This window comes from Astatotilapia calliptera, chromosome 7 (assembly GCF_964374335.1).
Source record: "Astatotilapia calliptera chromosome 7, fAstCal68.1, whole genome shotgun sequence".
In the NCBI taxonomy this organism is placed as follows: Eukaryota; Metazoa; Chordata; class Actinopteri; order Cichliformes; family Cichlidae; genus Astatotilapia; species Astatotilapia calliptera.
Window position 1 is genome coordinate 54,142,366 of NC_137428.1, and position 17,240 is coordinate 54,159,605.

The 17,240-nt window shown below is 42.1% G+C and overlaps 1 protein-coding gene across 5 annotated transcripts in view; it reads right to left on the minus strand.

Annotated features, from left to right (window-relative positions):
- Positions 1–16,869, minus strand: part of reln (reelin) — a 99,953-nt gene extending 83,084 nt beyond the window's left edge. For all 5 annotated transcript variants that reach the window (XM_026175516.2, XM_026175514.2, XM_026175515.2 and 2 more), the window contains exon 1: positions 16,324–16,869. In XM_026175516.2, coding sequence (XP_026031301.2) covers positions 16,324–16,576 — 253 coding nt within the window. In that variant the 5' untranslated portion in view covers positions 16,577–16,869. The remainder of the gene's footprint in view (positions 1–16,323) is intronic.
- Between the last annotated feature and the right edge of the window lie 371 nt (positions 16,870–17,240).

Here is a 17,240-nt window from a genome sequence, read left to right on the forward strand (position 1 = left end):
GTCTAAGTCTCTCCTTACAGCTTCAGAAGATTGTGTGGGAAGTGTGTTTCTGCACATATATGTGTCATGTGGCGTTCGAGTCAGGTTTTAGAGGCATCATTCCATTGCGTAACCTTCTGGCACCACCCTGGCCTGCTGGCACCGCCATCTGCTGCTGTGAAACACTAGATCACAGACGACCTATCAGCCACAGAGCTTCTACAGGTCTGCTTAACTACAACATGTATAACCTTTTCTGCAAAAAGGCTCAGAGAAAGCAGTTTTTCCTCTTGGGAGCAGGATACGTGTCCTTTCATGATCACTGCCAGAGATAACAGCCAATTTCTGTTCTCGATCCAGTTTCTTCTATTGAGGTTCTACTCTGTTTACCAAAGAGGGGAGCTGAAGCCTTTACTGCCCGCCTAACTTGGCTTCACCCCTGCAACAGCCGTGGAGAAAAAACAGGAGCGAAGAGGCAGTTCTGTCACAAGCATCCTGTTCCTCACACATAATCTGCCTCACAATCACACTTCATTGTGCAGCTCTCATACAATGCATACAATGTTCACTGTGAAAACATGAGCAGGTGTGTACGGGATCCACCAAAAGGATCCTCGGTAAATTATTTTACAATAATCGAAGGTTTTCACATTGTAATATTTATGTTTCTACTTTAGGGGCTTTTCCTTTGTTAAGTACCACTTCCACCATCTGTAAGTGTTTTATGTCCTTTTTATTCGTGGTGCTAAAATGCTTACACTGGACTTAGAAGGAATACACAACCCCAGTGGGAAGGCATGTCCACCAATCAGTGAGGCAAAATAAGTCATGACAGAAGAGACTTCATAGCTTAGACAACGCAAAGGCTGTTCTCTTTACCTGAGATTAGCTTTGATAGCACATCATCTCTCTGAGCTTTTAACATTATTCATTATTTCATTGTACAGAGGCCTCAAACTGCACGCAGATCCCGTATCATTACCCAGCTCTGCTTTGAGACTCATAATTGGTTTTGATAGGTTGCACTTCTGTTACCTGGTCTTCATCTTGTTAAGAAATTTTCATATGATGAGAAGCATGAGATAAGAAAGTGATTGTATGTACAAGGGGAAAAAAATGCAAGAAATAGCCTAATACAACTGTAACCTAAAGCAGCAGGCAAGTGTTATATAAATATAACTGCTAAAACAAAATCCAAAACATTCGCCATGAAGGGAATGTTGTTCAGCGTCAGATGCATAATTGGTGGTTGCTATAAAGGGTTATATTGTAATCGGGTTCAAGAACACCATGATTCTTTCCCTCTGTCGCGTGGTGGCTGCCAGGACTGGAGAGTGAGCTGTCCTTATGATCAACACCATGTGTTCTGTAGACAGAAAAAAGCTTCAGCTATCCAGGCCTGACAAGCAAAGCGTCTTCCGTCACTTGTCAAAGCCATCCTGAACATGCAAACGTGACATGAAAAGCCAAGGTGATCAAAATGCTAATCATGAAACTGACAAAATATAATCACATTAATGTTGGTAAAATGTTACAGAGGGAAGCTGCGACTGCATATGCCTTCCAGAGAGAAAATCCAAGGAATGCAGGAAAACATTAAAAGCTGAGTTAGCCTGAAAAGTTGGGTAAAACCCAAACCACAACTTCTTGCATATTGCTGAGACACACAACACACACTGACAAATCTGTACTGTAATATAATCCAAACTTGACTCTAAACTCATCAAAAAGACACCTGATCGTACAGTAATCTGCTTTCACAGCAACATACAAACAAATAGTAACCACAGACAAAAACACAGACCAAATCCAGACACTGGACATGCACAGCACTGTTGCATAACTCCCTTTCCATCTCACCTGCTCCACTGGGAGCTACCCTATAGGAAAAAAGGAAGGAGACAATGAGGGCCAAGCTGTGAACTGTTAGGCATAACGTCAATGACAGTTTTGATGTCCCAGTCAGGGACACCAGGTTGCTTTGTTTAACCCTTGTATGGTGTTCGGGTCTGTGAGACCCGTTTTCAGTTTTTTTCAAAAGAAAAATTAAACAATTAATTATTTTTTCAACCTGAAATTCATTGGCTTTGGCTTATTTTCTGTGAAGAACATAAATCCGAACAAATTTTCAATGGCCTCATACTGTACCTCCCCCCACACATTTACATTACATACAAGGTGTTCGGGTCCACTGGACCCAGGTCTAATAAAAGTGTTGAAAGTGTAGGTCCTGTGTTCCCACACTCTGTCTTCCTCCTTTCTGGTGCTGCTGATAGTGTTTTCTTCCCCTCCTGCTCCCGCACAAAGTTGCAACATTGTTGAAAATTCAACTATCAACACCGTCTGCTCTTACACCTCACACATTTTACCCTCTTTCTTGAGGGATCCAAATTTTATTTTCTCATACCCTGTCCCACACTGGCAAATTAGGGGCATAAATATTATAAATAAGACTTTGCCAGTGTGGTTCTTTATCACAACTGAACAAGATGGCAAAAGATGGCGAGGGCCATCCAATTGATTTTGGAAGAGAGAGGGGCTTCTTATAACATTTTATAAAAAAGAAAAAAAAGAAAAAAGAGAAGCACATTAATTCATAAATGTGATCTAACAAAGGTAAAGGGAAAAAATTAACCATGTTTGCTGTTCATATGGTTTGTAATTGGGATGAAGTAAACATCTGTTGAGTAATTTAACATAAAATTGTTTGATAGTGTTAATTTGGAAAGCCAAAACTCTAGCGGGTCCACCAGACCAATGAACACTGGCTGAGTAATAAAGATATGAACACCACACAAGGGTTAAAAGTTGTTTATCATATTTCCACAACTGGTTTATCTCCCACAAGGAATGTAAACTAAACTGTTTCACAACTGAGTCATCTGTGCCAGGAAGGCATCTGTCAAAGCAAGGCCTTGAGACTTTAGCCCAACGTAGAGCAGGGATTTAGATGGGCATTTAAAATGACAGAGACTAAAACTAATGACTGAAACATTTATCTGTTTTGTTTGGCCTACCAAACTACAACTTTTTTTGACATGCCAGGAAAAAAAAGTAAAAATTATGAAGCACAAACTTTGTACTCTGTCCAGTCAATCAACCAACCAATGGTTGAAACACCAAACACCAAACCTCACATCAAATGAAAGTTAAAGCATTTCAAAGGCTCTAAAATTTCCTACAGGCCTGCATATCCAAAACACTTCTGTCTTGCATCAATGCATCAATATAAGTGACAAGGTGGTAAATCCAAAGTAAGACAACAGAATTTGTAATGTATGTGTGTTTTGCACTCTTTGGTGTGAAGATGCTTAGATTTGGAAATCAGTATCTCAATCTTCATCATTAAGTGGAATCAATTACAAATGAAGAGAAAGAAAAAAAATACTTTCCTGGGTAATAATTTCCTGGGTTCAGTACAGATAGCGCTATAAACAATGTATGTGTCAGGACTATTGGAACAGTTGAGACACATTTTTTCTAAACACAGAGTCTATGTGGCTTCTAAACCCCAAAACACGTTGCGCCAAAAATTAGTCCACCCCAAGGATCGGGTCTGATTTATACATCGGGGAAACCAAACAACCTCTGGCAAAGTGGATGGCACAACACAGAAGAGCAACCTCGTCAGGCCAGGACTCTGCAGTCTATTTACACCTACAGGCCAGTGGACACTCTTTCAAGGATGAGGATGTACACATCCTGGACAGGGAGGAACGCTGGTTTGAGCGAGGAGTCAAGGAGGCCATTTACGTGAAAAGGGAAAGACCATCTCTGAATCGAGGAGGGGGCCTAATGGGAACATATTTTGCAATCTTACAATGCTGTGATTGCAGCCATTCCCCAACTCTCTGTGAATGGTACTCATGGCCATTGATCAGTGGTCTTTGATCAGTGGTTGTTGATCAATGGTCATGAGAATTTGCATATTAATGATCAAGGAACTGACCTCACAGCCCATTGTTCCTTCAGTGGACTGGTTTCAGTCATTGTACAAATGTACTGTTTATAAGGTTGTTGAAACCTGTAGTCGGCTGAGACTGAAGAAAACGCTACATCCAGATGAACAGAATCAACCTTTTGGGATGTACGCAAAGAGTCAGGTAGTGAAAAGTTTTATTTGAGAGATAGTGTGCTGTTGGAGACACACAACACAGACTTCACTTCACTTTCAAGGAGACAAATAGACAAAACCTTATAAATGCCAGTGTCTTGGAGCCGTCATGTTTTATTAAAATGAAATCACACTGCTTATATTGAATTATTTCCAACTGAGATGAAATAGCCTAAAAAGTGAATATTTTCATATTGTTTGTGAAAAAAAAAACTTTTTAAATAAAATCCTGCTGTTTAGTGTTTCCCTGAATTTACATCCTCATATTTCCAACATTACATATTCCAGACTCACTAGGGCTTATGAGATGAAAGAGAATAAGTAACACCAGGTGCACCTGCCCTCGTCTTAGCCATCCTCATGGGCTGACACATCAAACTGCAGTTTTTAATCAGGCTATGAACGTGGACTTTTGAACAGTTTGAGCCTCATCAACAGAAAAAAACCACAATGTGCCCACTTCATGTTGAACTTCAGCTGTTATGACTTCCAAAAAGCAGGTCAGCTCTCTGTCCATGCAAAATTCATGGCTTTTAAAACTCAGAGTTTTTACACAATACAGTTATGTCTTCTAGGGAAAGCTCTTGACACAGAGTGATGGAAAGTAACAATGGGATATTTTATTAACCAAGGCCAGGATAAAAAATTATGTATTTTTATGTTTTTAATCTGATGCACAGAATTCCTCTACAATGTCTCTTTTTTTCCCACCTGTGCCTGTAATACACTAACCTAGCTTTTAATGCCTACTGCCCAGGAACATCTGGACATGGCTTTCTGAAAACACAGCTGTTCTGCTACTACTGCTACTGTACTACTACTGGATGCATATGCACACAGGAGCTCAAAAACAGTATGTATACATCTGTGCTCCGATATGTGCACACAGGAGTAACTCACACACATGCTTAGTGTATTCTCGGCTAACAGCAGTCCCGACCATATTCCTACTATCACAGATTTAATAGCGCTAATATGAATAATGGAACTGTCATTTCACAGAGGTTCACTTTTCATCCCAGCTCTGTCACTACATCTTAGCGTCTTTTCCACACCCACTTTTCCTACGCCTTTCTGCTTACACAACATTTTCCTCTATTAATAACACTTGTTCTATGTATATACTTGGGAGATCGTGTTTATTTTTTAACTGTGAGTTATTTTGTAGATTATGCTTCTTTTATTCAGAACAGCAGTACATTACATAACCATATGCTTCGTCAACACGTCGGCTTATCCGTGATTTTTTTTATGGATCAAAACAGTTAAAACAGTTCATCAGATTTATAATGACTTTAACAGTCATCAAAAAGTGTCCTCTGAACCTACAGGTCTCTTCCTGAAAATATACAAGTGCACACAGCCAAAAGACAACATGATAGCTGTTATTCATCTGGCGAATATGAATTCCAATTGTCAAAGTCTTTCAAGAACTCAAAGACTTCCTGGCAGCTGGAAAGGAAGTGCCACGCTATTTTGCTCTCAGCTCCCTGCTCTTTCTTGGCGTGAAAGTTACAAATTATGGCCAGCTAAGTGAAAAAGTACTGACATCAGTCAAAGTCTGACACGCCTCTGTAGCTTTTGGGTATGAATGCTTGGTGGAAGGAGAGTGGCACGCTGGTGGGGAAGGGGCTTGCATAGAGCAGAGGGGATGATTGATTTCTAATTAACAAGCTGGTTGCCATAATGAAAGACTAGATGGTCTCTACTGGCAGCGGATCAATGGGGAGTGCTTCCTGTGACATCCAGTCTTAATCACACCAGCACAGCTTGCTAAGAATGCACTTATTGCTGAAAATTAATGCTTTCATACTCTCACCATCTCCCCTTTCTCATCCCCACCTCTTTTCTGTCTTAACTTCCACCTCAGACCTCTGCTTTCACTTGATAACAGGGATCACTCAATTACTATCGCTCTGCATGTGACAGTGACGTGCAAATAAGCTAATGTGTTGAGTCATTGACAAATGCGATGTCTGTGTTCAGACAAAGTGGAATGTGCTAAGCTGGTGCAATAGGTATCTGGTGTGTTTGCAACCATAAGTATTTCGGTTAAATACGGTATTATGAAAACAAGTCTAATATTCCAGTCTGCAGTAATTTAAAAGTGACAGTATGGCTCTGTTTCTGGACCTCCCTGCCCTTCCACACGGAAAGCTGGAGAGCAGTAGAGACACCGAGAACAGAACACAGGATCATGGACTAATAAACACTAATGAATGATTAAAATGACACTTTTTAAGTCAGATACAGCACGAAGGAAGGAGCTCTGCTAGGGGTGGGCTGCAAAGTGGCTTGCAGATACACAGCAAGTTCAAGCAGCTTAAAACAGCTTAGATAAAATGCTCTACATGAATTTTGCATACAAAAGTATTACCTGAACTACCAGCTCATGTGGACTGACACTGAGATCAGCTGGTCTGATTTTTGGGCCCTCCAAATAAAAAACACTATGCCACATTTCTGAGTCATGTCTTCTTTCCCTGTGGCTCCAAATCACCCCCAGCTAGCTACGATCCACTGAATGAGAGTCAGGAAAACAAGTATTTCCCTGGGATTTATTCTAACTAACACGTTATTTAAGTTAAACCTATTATGATTATTCCACTGAGTGAACACATACGATTATTCCACTGAGTGAACACATACGATGTAAAAAAATAAATGTAATCTCGAGAAGGAGCTGTGGCTTCGGGAATGCTAAAGTTGTGTTTACCGCGAGTTCACACTTTCACTTTATTTATTTTTTTAAATGAAAAATACAAGGGTGAGAGAAACTGTGTCTTTTTATTGGATATTGTCAGTCTCCCTCGAGTGCAGCAAGTCTGGAAGGTGAGGTCTCACTTAATCTTTAGTTTAGACCTCTATCATTCTTGATTTCAGTTCCCGGTTCTCCCTGACAGGCAAGATACAATCAAACACCTGATCCACAGGGGTGTACGACACAGCTCAACTGGGTATTCCTTGGCAAAAAGAGACCTTGTTTTATCTTTTGAAAAAAATATGTCACTGGCTCATTGATATTCCATGTTTTACGGGCTTCTTATCTACTTGGACAGATTTTAAAGACCTTCTTTTCTTAAGACTTCTTGAGTAAGTAATGACTAAAAGTGATCTTGGATTTCAGAAATGTAGCTGATGAACCACCAAAAGCAAAAATAGATGTTTGTTGTTGGGGTCCACAGGAAAAAGCTCTGAGGAAGTTTCAATTTTCCTGAGTCAGAACTCACACATGGCGTAATGGAGGCTGGAGGTTTGAGGTTGCATATTTGGGAACAGCGGGGAAATGGGAAGCATTTTCAAGGACGGAATATGTGCTTTTCGATGTGCCGATCTGTAATCTGTTTCTGCCAGCCTGCTGTGTTTTTCTGGGCAGAGTGGGATAGTCGTTTGAAGGAGGCTGATGCTGAATGGGTGGGGGGGAAGGGGCCAGGGCTGGGACTAATCCGCCTGTGCCACACGGCGTGTGCCCAGCACCCAGCCAGTTGCACCAAGCCGCCTCCTCTGTAGTGGGCCCATTGGAGCGCTACAAGTCCCTCTGAATGCTATCAGCACAGACGACACACTGCCCCCCAAGCAGGGATTACAGTTTTCTCAATGAAGCTGCCAGGAGGAGGGTCTAGAGCAAAAAGAGAAGTAGAAGAAAGAGGCGGAGGTGCACAGTGCTCCATCAGCAGCCTCCTTTCTCTTAAAGGAAGAGGCCATTGGCAAAACTGAGAGCAGTTGGTAAAGGATCCCAAGAGAACAACAGAAGGATTCATCACTTTTCTCATCCAGTTTTGAGCCACTTTGTACCCCTTGATGAGAATCACCAACACTGTTGTGAGGCAAAGTGGTAAGGGGGAGTTTGAATAGACACAGAGAACTCTTAATGCCACGTGTAGCCCTGTTATCTGAGACTTGAGAAGGAAATAACTTTGTAAATATATTTACAACCACATGTTAGTTGAAAGTGAACATCAAAGAGGCAGAGGAAAAGGGAAAACTGGAGTGTGCAATTATAAAATAATACAAATAATTTGAATAGACTGCAGAAGGGTGTGTCACTCATGTTTTCTATTAAAACAACTTGAGCAGTAAATACAATGCGGTTGATACTCTCCCTCCCTCAGGGTTTCGAGTATTTTGGCTATTTGAGTTGACGCTCTGTTTCTCATTATACTTTATCATAGAAACTGATACATGCAGCTGCCCCAGGAAGTATTTACGCAATTGAACTTCACTTCTAAGACACGAGATAATTGCATTCGACGACAACATGTGAAAGCAAATGGCATTTGTGTTAAAAAATGAACAACAACTGTGAATAAAAAACATTCTGCACAAAGAAGTTGTGCAAAAAGTTAAATGAGAATAAATAGAAATAAAACATACAAAGAGGGTAAAATGTTTTGTCATCCAATACCAATGCCACTAAAGGCAGAACGGAATTTCAGTCAATCAATCAGTTTGACTGGTTGACGTTCAGCTGAAACAGTTGCGCTGAAAGTTTTCTCCATGTTTTTTTTCTCCACAGTATACAATAGGTGCTCGATGGAAATAAAAGACTTTAATTCTCTCCTCAGCAGGGGTATGCTGGAAACCCTTTCTGCAAAAACCCCCCCAAAAACCCAAGTCTCTCACTTGAATAATTTTAAAAATGATTTAAATTTATATTCAAAAATCCCCAACGCACTTCAGAGTTTTTATGAATTCATCAGACTTTGACATTCTCTCTACATGTTACCAGATTTCTTTCCTTTACTTATTGTTCAAAGTTCTGTGTTTTTGCAAAGGTAGTTTTCCATTCCTTGAGCATGGTTTCCAAAATGGGACTTGTACCCAAAATGGGTGTAGACAGGGGATAAAGTGGGATTTGGTATATCGGAGAACCCCCATATTGGGTGTAGCAGTGCAGGGAAAAGAGTACATAAAAATAAGTCACATAATAACTTGCATTGTGAGTTACTGTAGATTTCTCTTTGTGCACAGGCTGTCATCAGCTGACCTGCTACTCTAATATTCACTGTTTTTTTGTGGATTAAAGGCTGATTTCCAAACCCTTGACCGTATAATGTTTGCATAAAAGGTAAATTAGGTGAGTGAAACTAATAAACATCATCCCATTAAATATTATATATAATAATAATTGCTACCTTTGATGTAACCATACTGAATCACAGTAAACCTGAAACACTGTTGCAAACTAACCTGAATATCCGGCAATAAACTGCCTGGTATTTTCTTTGAATAACACAAAATTATTATACTTCAGTTTGTGATGTTTCACAAAATGGAAGAACACAACTTCAGTAACGTGTGCTGTACACATCCAATATCCGACTTAAAACCTCGAAAATGAATGAGGACATTAAATAGAAGCTTCACATTTCCTCTTTATCAAATTTCACGTGTTGAGCAGTTACTTCTGAAAGCAAGCTCTCTCCCATCTCTCCACTCCTGTCTTACATCTTTCTCCATTTCTGACACTGTCACATTTTCATCTCCCCGGAAAGTACAACAGCTGCTGATTTAGCTGGCAAAAACGTTGCCCAGAAAGTTTGTGTGTTTGGTGATATTTAGAGCTGCTCGAAAATTACATGACATTTAATAAAAAAAAGAAAAAGAAAAAAAGCTGTACTCCATTTATGCTTGTTCCTCTTCTGTGGAGCTAGCTAGTTTCTTAAGTATCTAACTTTCCTCACATCTGCACCATGAACACAGGGATGAGATGAAAGAAAGGATGTGTTGAAGTTGTTAGGAGGCTGTGGGATGTCACTCTTGTCTTATTACTGAGTAAATATCTCCAAGACATAAAAAAAAAAACCCTAATTTGACAGTAACCAGCCTATCAGAGCTACAGGTTTATCAACTGAAGGTGCTGGAGCATCCGCTTTAAATCTTAGATGTAGGTCTAGCATGCTAGTTTGGGTGGCTTGGATGCTTGGAAGACATTTTGCTCTTTATTTACTGCTTAAGAATCAAACATTGAACATGTTTGATTCTTCCTCTGTGCTGTCAGAACCCACAAACCCTCTTGCTAAACAGATCTATGGAACTAAAATTGGCATGTTACTCAGTGCACAAACTTTTCTACTCCACATGAACTAGGAAAAATAAAGAAGACAGCATATCCGAAAAGGACTAGTATGCCAGCATTTTAAAAGAATCAACAATGACTTATATACATAAGACACCAAAAACTTCCAGATGAAATCAGAGCAAACACATGCAGAGAATTGTGAGCTGAAGCGACACGCTTTGTGTCAAAGCAAACATAAGAAATCAAGTTTACAAGTAACATGGATAAATAAACTTTTTGTGCAAATAGAGAAAGAGGGACGCTATTTTACGCAGTTTTAAAAATGAAGCTGCTCTGCTGCAAAATGTCTTTTGTACTTTTTTCTTTTCCTTTGTCCTAATTCTTACATTAAGAATAATGACAAATTAGACATGCCTGAATGCGTTTTTAAGCAAATAGCAATCGTGTTCACAAAGTACAGCCATTGTCTTCCCACACTGTGGCTTCCATTAGCTTTGTTTACTGCTAAATCCTGAGAAAGTCACCACCAAGAATGCTGCTAAAGTGCATCAAAGGTGGAAAAGCTCATAATGTCACTATAATTGATGTGGTTTACGTTGGCTGCAAAATGTGTGCCAGGAGTGGAACATGCTGGTATTTGTGCTTTCTAAAACAGAAACCCACACACTTCAGAAACAGACACATGGGAAATGCACTATTTGAGGACACGTTAGGACAACGGGAGTCTAGTTTCTGCACATCACACTCCAAATCAGCCCCCCCTCTGCCTCCCAACAGACAAACATGCACTCTAGCATCCTGAAAATCCTTACAGCCACTCATCTGCCCACTCGTGAAAGTTAATGAAAACACAACTCACATGTGCTTGTTAGGAGCTTTCTTGTTTTGGCTGGAAAATGAATCCGTTGAGGAAATTGAAAATAAAAGATGTAGCAGTTCTGTGCCGCTTGGCCAGATAAGACTGGCACAGGCGCGCACCTCTGCCTGGCAGGGATCCACTCACTGCCTTCAATTTTAGTTTTTCTACCACACCTGGCACCACGCTGGCATCATTCTGGCACCAGCCAGGCAACGGCTAACAATGTAACTGCTATCTAAGGAGATTTTCTGTGCTCTGATGCAGTAAATCAATTTTCCAGAAATGTAGCTTATAGGTGGCATCTGCGCCATCTCAACTATCACGGCTTGAATTTCTCTGCTGCAGCCTTTCATTGACTCTTTATGAGAAAAAAGAAAACAAAGGCGGCAACAGAGAAGTGTGTTTGTCGCTGCAAGTTTATTATTATTTCTGCAATGTCATGCGTTTGTACAGTATGTTATAATAGCTTAAGAACATTAATAAGGAAATATATTGGCATAGCAATTTAGCCCATGACAGCAGGAAAATACTAACTTATGTTGCGATGTCATTTTGTAACACCGCCACAGAGAATTGTAATAGCCCGCTGATCAGGACATTTGTGTTTAGCCAGCGGAACATCTGACCTGTCTCTATGTCATGATGGATCACCCACCAAGAGCTGAGTGCTGTGCACACAGCCAGGCGTGCATGTGTGACAAAGGGAAGATTCCCAATGAATATCCATTCTCATTTCTCGCCCATCTGCTCCTTGATATAAAGGAAACTGGCATAACTCAGAAAGCACAATGGTTTTTAAATGGTTCATCATTCAGTGTCCACAAAGACAGAACACCCAAACACACCCAAAAAAGCCCATACAAACAGTAATACACTTGACACACTTCTCTCTACCCACTGAAGTGACCTATTCAAACACAGCAGCAGGAGGCAGAGAGGCTGAAGGGCCGGGAAGCTAATGAATGCACGGGTTTGGACCACTTGAAAGTGCTTGTGCTGTCCGCATGTTGCTTTTTGCTCACAAGAGAGCCCTATTAAACCATTAGCCCCTCGCCCCTCACTTCTTTCCCCAGTCTTGCTCACGTTTACGCTGTTCCCAAAACTGCATAAAATCTAGGACAGTCTTTAAATGGTTTGCTGACCAAGGTTTCTTCAAGTTTTCTTAGTCTTGTGAAGTGACACATACAAAATATTACATGTAAGGGGAACAGAAATGTAAGGTGGACAGAAAAAAAAAAGTTCTAATCTAATCTTCCCAGGAACAGAACTCTAAACAATGCAGCACTGACAAGAAGTGGTCAGAGGTCAGAAAGCAGACACTTAACAGTCCTCAGAGGTTAAGTACTGCAGAAGGTGCTGATGACATCCAAGCGGCTGCCATAGTCACAGCAGATTGATGTCATTTGGCCATTCAATCTGAAGCCGGCGCGTGCCTGTTTGGATAGTCTAAAGATGGGCCCTATGTTTGCAAGACATCTTTCTGGGGGTTTACTAGCATAATGTGATGTAGGCAAGATAATATTTGCTTTTCTACAACCCTTCTGGGGCCTTGTTCTTGTGACCTTCAATTCAACATGTTGTTCTACAGACATCAGTCAACAGCACACTTGCAGAAAAACTCCCCCAACCATGACGAGTAATCAACTTTGCAGATAGATAATGGCCTCTTTCACTTTGCGAGGCACAATGAGCTGTTTCTGGCGACTGACAGGAGAGCGGACAGAGCAATTCACTAAGCCTAATCTCATAGGTTATCGTGGCATGAGCTGATGGCATTTTGTGAGGATGAATTTATCGCCAAACTCCCACTAAGAATGTCATTTAGTGGCAACGTCCAAATCTCCTTGAAATGTTGATTGTTTCTCTGGCTTTTTCAATCATTTGCACATGGAAAAGGTCCACGGACTAAACCATAGACAGATTAGGAAAGGCTGTTTCAGCATCTACTGACAACTCCTTTTCTAAGCAGCCGTCTTGTTTTGCCCCTTCCTCCTCCTGAGCGACACTGAAAAAGACCATTGTATGGGCTGTTTGGAACCTGCATGGTTGCGTGAGTGGCTCAGTGCTTCACAATGACATCAAGAACTGTGCATATAAAAGCAAGCTCTAGACAACTCACTCACACTTTCAAGTGGCACAAACAAAACGCAGATGTCCATACGAAAAGTCGTGGTACGATAAACATGACTGTGGGGGTTTTTTCCAAGAGTGTACGGCCATTAACACAAACAAATTGGTGCAAACACCTTGACATGAAAAAGACCCCAATCAATCTCACTGGCCCCATTTCTACCTATATACCTCCATTTGTCTGGCTGTTCTCTGCTGACTTTCAGAGGACACCACACAGCCCTTCTGTCCCCTCGCCAATCTGTGCTTTCTAATGAAGACCCAAACGCTCCACGATCCGGTGAAATGATGTCCCTTCAGTTCCGGATTTAAATCTAATGCTCTGTTTAGATCAAATCTGCCTGTTCCTTTTCTTCTCTCTGCTGTGTCACCGTGTTTTCTTAATGTTATTGTTCATCTGTGAAGACGAACACGCAAGATTTCCACAGCAGGGTGACGAGAAATGACAGAAATGCAAAACAGCTTTCTCTGATTAACTGTGTTTAGAAACCGTGCTCTGGGTTTTGTATTCTGATGTTGCTTCTTATAAACATGTGGTTGCTGTATAGAGACCGTCGCTGACTCCCAGAGCAGTGTTAAAAGAGGCCAGGCGGCAAATGAAAAAAATGTTTTAACATCATTGAAATAAAGAGAGCTGCTTCCCGAGTGTATCAAGAGTAGTTCAAAAGGGTCATTTGGTTATTTAGAGGACAGCCTTAAATCCCAGTGTGACCTCACTTTTTTTTTTCTTTTTTGCTTCTGTCTCTTTATTAAAAGATAAGGCTCTACGTAGGCAGTATGTGCACACTTGGCTTCCATTTGTCTGGAATAAGAAGCGACCCTAGAGTCCGAATGTGAGCAAACAAATCTCAACAGACCTTTTCATTTCTCCCCTTTTGTTTCCAAGCAGTTCAGAAAGTCCCAACAGTGCTGTATTTCTGTTTTGTCCACAATGACCCTGCCAGTACACCCACCCTCTCAAACATTTCTCAGCCTCTCTTGGTCATTTCATTCTGATAGCTAAACACCGTAATCTTGTCTACACATTCAAAAGTACACTGCCCACACATGGTCTTATCACTCAAAAGCAACAGAGAAGCAAGAGGCAGTGAGGTCAGGTTGGAAACTCAATTACTGTGCGGCCACACTGAATCTTCCTCTTGCTCTGCGCCAAACGCTGAGTTAGATTTCTGAAACACTCACCTCCTGTCTCTTTTATAAAAGATCATCTATCTCTTTCCTTTTCTGTAACTTTACCTCCATCCACTAACCTCTACCTCTTCTCCTTCACAGTCTTTCTTCAGTTTTCTTTTCTACAGCTTCTTCAACAAGCATACAGCCAGAACCTCGAATACTTTCCACCCCCATTTCGTTCAATAGTTATATCACACATTGCTTTAGAAGATTAAACCAAAATCTAATCCAAAACTAACGTTCAAAAAGCACAGAAAAACAGGGGAAAAATATAAACCACTTAAATACACAAGCTTATTCCCAGAAAACACTTTGCTTGCTCTATCATATAACGAGAGGATGTCATTTTTTTGTCTTTTTCTATCACTCCACATTTAGCAGGGCATGCAGACAGATGCCCGTCCTCAGTCTCACTGCTGTGTATGTGTAGCCCCTCAAAATCCACTCAATTCCTACCACGATGAGCCTGGCAATGGCTGTGGTAAGAACATGCAAGGCTGGCTGTAACCATCAAGGTTTGAAAAGATGAGAGAGGTGGAAAAGAGACGAGACTGGGATTGCTCACGATTGCACAACTATGCACACAGCCAGCAGCATTTCACTTGCTCGCTTGCCATTTTTCCCTTCCATCCCCAAGCAAACTCAGTCAAAACCCTGGAAATGTAACAATGACCTGCTGCCATGTGCCAAAACATGGGACAGAGGCGGGGGGGGGGGGGGAGGGGGAGAAAAAAAGTGAGCAGCTTGGAACCCTGTCATTTTTCTGTGCAAGCCCTGCTGCTGGTATCTTATCGGCTCAATCCTCTCATCGTCATTTAAATCTCCCCCTACTCCATCCGATCCCAGTCTTGGCCCTATTTAAATCCCTCCCTCCTCCCAGTCCACCACATTTCTAATGCTAATTATCTAAACCTCTCTGTGCGCGCTTTCCCTCCCATCCACCAGCTAGTTATTCAAATCTCTCCCCACCCACTCTCCCTACAAGCCCGGCCCCAGTTAAAGGTGCTTGACTGAAGGGCTGATCCGGGCTGTTATTTTTCCGACATAGAATAATACTGCTTCATCCTTTCCTGATCTGTTTTCCTGCCCTTTTTTTCCTTTCTTCATACAGTTACACAAACTCTGAATTGAGAGTTAAGATAACTGGATTCCGTCGTCAACAATAATGTATTAAATTAAATCAAATACATCAGCAAGGTGCACGCAATGCATGTATATTTAGGAAACCGTATATGGTGGACACATTAAAATGTGCATACATCAATTCTCTGTTAAGATGATAGCTGCGTGGGAATGTAACCTTAGTCGGTCTGTGGTGGCCTGTTAGGGTCACCGTCCCCAGTGTTAAGTAAGGCGAGAGCGAACGAGCAGAGTTTGGGGAGGTCAGAGGGGATCTGCTTTCCAGGACCAGGTGCCGGCACAACAGTGTGGGAAAGGGGACACAAGTATCTGTCTCCTCTTCTAGTCGAAGCACGATTCACTGATTTCCTAATCTTTTCTCCCTATCAGTCAGAGCATCTCTTTCTGTGGTGCTCCGTTTTGTCCATTCGCACTCGCAGCCTTCACACGCTCTCTCACTCTCATTCAGTTGGAGGGATCTCGCCGTTAGTCCTGTGGAGAAGCCACCTACACATGGAGCATCGGGATCAGAGGAGTCCCACTCAGCATCACTATTTATTACAGTTACATAAATGCTGGTTTCCAACAACAGCCACCTCACAGAACCTGTTAACTCCCATGTGCACACGCAACAGCCGCACGAAACACCTGCACGAAAAGGAATTAACTGCACCCGCAGTGTGCAAAATTCTTGTTCGATAAGTTCGTTGTATGTCTTACTGCAAAGTGCATATTATGCATATTGCATTTTTGTAGAAATGAATCATCAAAAAGAGATTTTTTTTAAAATACACAATTTTATCAATTCAAAGCATTTCTATTTTACTGATTCCTTATTGACATCAACATTGCTGAAACAAACACATCCCATTCTCTTTTCCATGCAGAATTTTTTTAAAAAGTGGACACCTTAGGGGGTGTGCTCACCTTGATACTCCTGTCCAGGGGTGTAGGTGGTGGGGTTGCCTGTAATTTGGAGGGTGAGAAGCACCTCTCCCCCACCTTCTGCTATCCCGGCTCCCTCCAGCTCACCGTGGTGGGTGCACAGGAAGAAGAAGGGGTTGAAACGGGGGTAGAAGCTTGCAGGGGGAGCCCCGAAGTCCATGTTGCTGTTCCCCAGGACGAGGGCAAGCAGGGCACAGCCTAAAGCACCCCCAAGAGAGGCCCGCGCCATGGCCATCTGCCCTCACACCACGCGAGGGGCTGAGGGAGTGAAGGTGGGTGAAGTGGCAAGGAGAGTGATGGCTGGGAGCAAGGGAGGCGCGGGTAGAGCTCCAGAGGACAGGTTTGGAGTCCAGAGATGAGTCGAAAGTCCAAAAGTGTGTGGGTGAGAGTGTGCACGTCTTGTGTGTGCTTGTATGTGCAGTATTTCTGTGTCTGAGTGTGTGGGCTTGGTCGTCAGGAAAACTGCTCTTCTTTTTCCTCTCCCTGTCCTACCTCCACTCTCGGGGAGTTCAGAGCTTCGCCTGTGCTGTCCTGCTCCGGCGTTTAAATACCTCACCCCCTCCCTCTGTTTCCCTCTCTCCTCCCACCCTCCCTCCCTCCCTTCCTCTCTCTGTCTCTCGTTCGCTCCAACACCAGCTCCACGCGTGCTGTATGCGCTCTACAAGACGGCCTCCCTCCTCTCTCTCATCCAGCTCTTCTCTCCTCCCTCTTCTCCGCCAGTCTATCACTCTGAATTTTTCCTTAATCTCGTTCTCCCCCTCTCTTATCTCCTCCTTTTTACCTCTCACTAAACCATTCTGTTACTCCATATTGCACTCTTGTATCCCTCTCTGGAGACCTTGGCGGCCTTATCTCTATGCATCTGTTAGTTTCTTCATCCCTAAGCAGCCCTCTGACAG